Source organism: Salvia miltiorrhiza, chromosome 2, assembly GCF_028751815.1.
Source record: "Salvia miltiorrhiza cultivar Shanhuang (shh) chromosome 2, IMPLAD_Smil_shh, whole genome shotgun sequence".
Classification (NCBI taxonomy): domain Eukaryota; kingdom Viridiplantae; phylum Streptophyta; class Magnoliopsida; order Lamiales; family Lamiaceae; genus Salvia; species Salvia miltiorrhiza.
In genome coordinates this window covers 42,100,735-42,102,298 of record NC_080388.1, presented here as the reverse complement: position 1 = coordinate 42,102,298, position 1,564 = coordinate 42,100,735, and the positions used below count along the sequence as shown (strand labels likewise).

Below are 1,564 nucleotides of genomic sequence, written 5' to 3'. Positions count from 1 at the left end.
GTCAGTTTTGGAGAGAGCTTTTCAGGTCTATGGGTACTACCTTAAATATGTCTTCCGCCTACCACCCTCAAACTGATGGCCAGACGGAAAGGCTAAACCAGTGTTTGGAGACCTATCTCAGGTGTATGGTGCACCAAAACCCAAAAAATGGGTGCTATGGCTATCTACTGCGGAGTTTTGGTACAATACGAATTTCCACTCTAGCCTACAAACAACACCCTTTGAAGCCCTATATGGTTATGCAGCACCGATCTTTACTCTCAACAGCTACTTTCCCTCTAAGACAGAAGAGGTTACTGAGTTTCTTGCTCAACGCAAGCAGCACATGAGTGAACTCAAAAACCACCTCACTGTAGCTCAGAACCGCATGAAGCAGTATGCAGATCTGAAGAGGACAGAGAAGGAATATCAAGTAGGGGACTTCGTTTTCCTCAAGCTTCAACCTTTCCGGCAGAATTCAGTGTACCTCCGGCAGAACCTGAAATTGGCAGCATGATATTACGGCCCATATAAGATAATTGAAAAAATTGGTAAGGTGGCATACCGTTTGGAGTTGCCCCCTGGTGCTAAGATCCACCTGGTGTTCCATGTATCGCTCTTGAAGCTCGCACTCAGTCCGGGCACTGAATCCGCTCCCGCACTTCTTGTAGCGGACCAAGATGGAATTTTTGTGGTAGAGCCATCGGGAATTTTGCAGGAAAGGGTCGTCAAGAGGAATGGTAGAGAAATTCACCAAGTATTGGTGGTCTGGAACAGCCAAGACTCGTCCTTGAATAGCTGGGAGGATGTCCAGTTCCTCCGAAAGAAATTCCCCAAATTTGATCCTTGGGGACAAGGATATGTGAAAGGGGGGAGTATTGTCATGAATTCCATGGTAGCTGATATTATCAAGCAAGAAGAAGAAGAAGGTAAAGATGTGAATTTTGATTTTCAGGAAATGGGGGATGTTTCGGTCAAGAGTGTAGAAAAAGGAGGTGACACGTGTCAACATCTGGCTGAGTAGTAATAGCTGGTTCCTTAAGCTACTATTATCTTTTATTTCAAAGTTAGTATGTTATTTTATGTTATTATGGTTTGTTACCCGTTGGGGTGTTAAGTATTGGCGAAGGAACAGTAATGAAGCAATCAGAAATTACTCAATTATCTCTCTCATCCTTCTTCTAACTCTTTCCTTCCTCTTCTCTGTTTTCATATCTCAACCTTCTCGCTTTACTGTTACATTACAAAACATATCAAATACAAGGGTTCACTACATTGGCTTAAATGCGTAAAAATAAAATAATCATTTGTATTTCGTTATTTTTAATGATCTAATGTATCATGTATAAAATATACATAGAAATCAAAGATATAAATTATATAGCAAGCATGAAATGCACAAATATAAGATATTGAAAAAAACACCAAGATACATAACATATAAAATAAGTTGGTAACAATAAAATGTTCAACTTTTCTAATGAAAAAACAATAAAATATCCAACAATAGTTTGAATTCATAGAATCAAAGCATCTCAAAAATACAAAAAAAATAAAATGGTGAGACTTTATAATATTTTATCAT

General features: G+C 38.8%; 1 protein-coding gene across 1 annotated transcript; it reads right to left on the bottom strand.

Moving 5' to 3' along the window:
* Positions 1-338: 338 nt before the first annotated feature.
* On the bottom strand, positions 339-1,006 carry LOC131013520 (uncharacterized). Its single transcript, XM_057941628.1, has 2 exons — positions 545-1,006; positions 339-478 (listed from the first exon to the last, which is right to left on the bottom strand). The coding sequence occupies exons 1-2, from the start codon at positions 989-991 to the stop codon at positions 458-460; spliced, it is 468 nt and encodes a 155-aa protein (XP_057797611.1). The 5' UTR covers positions 992-1,006; the 3' UTR covers positions 339-457.
* Positions 1,007-1,564: the final 558 nt, after the last annotated feature.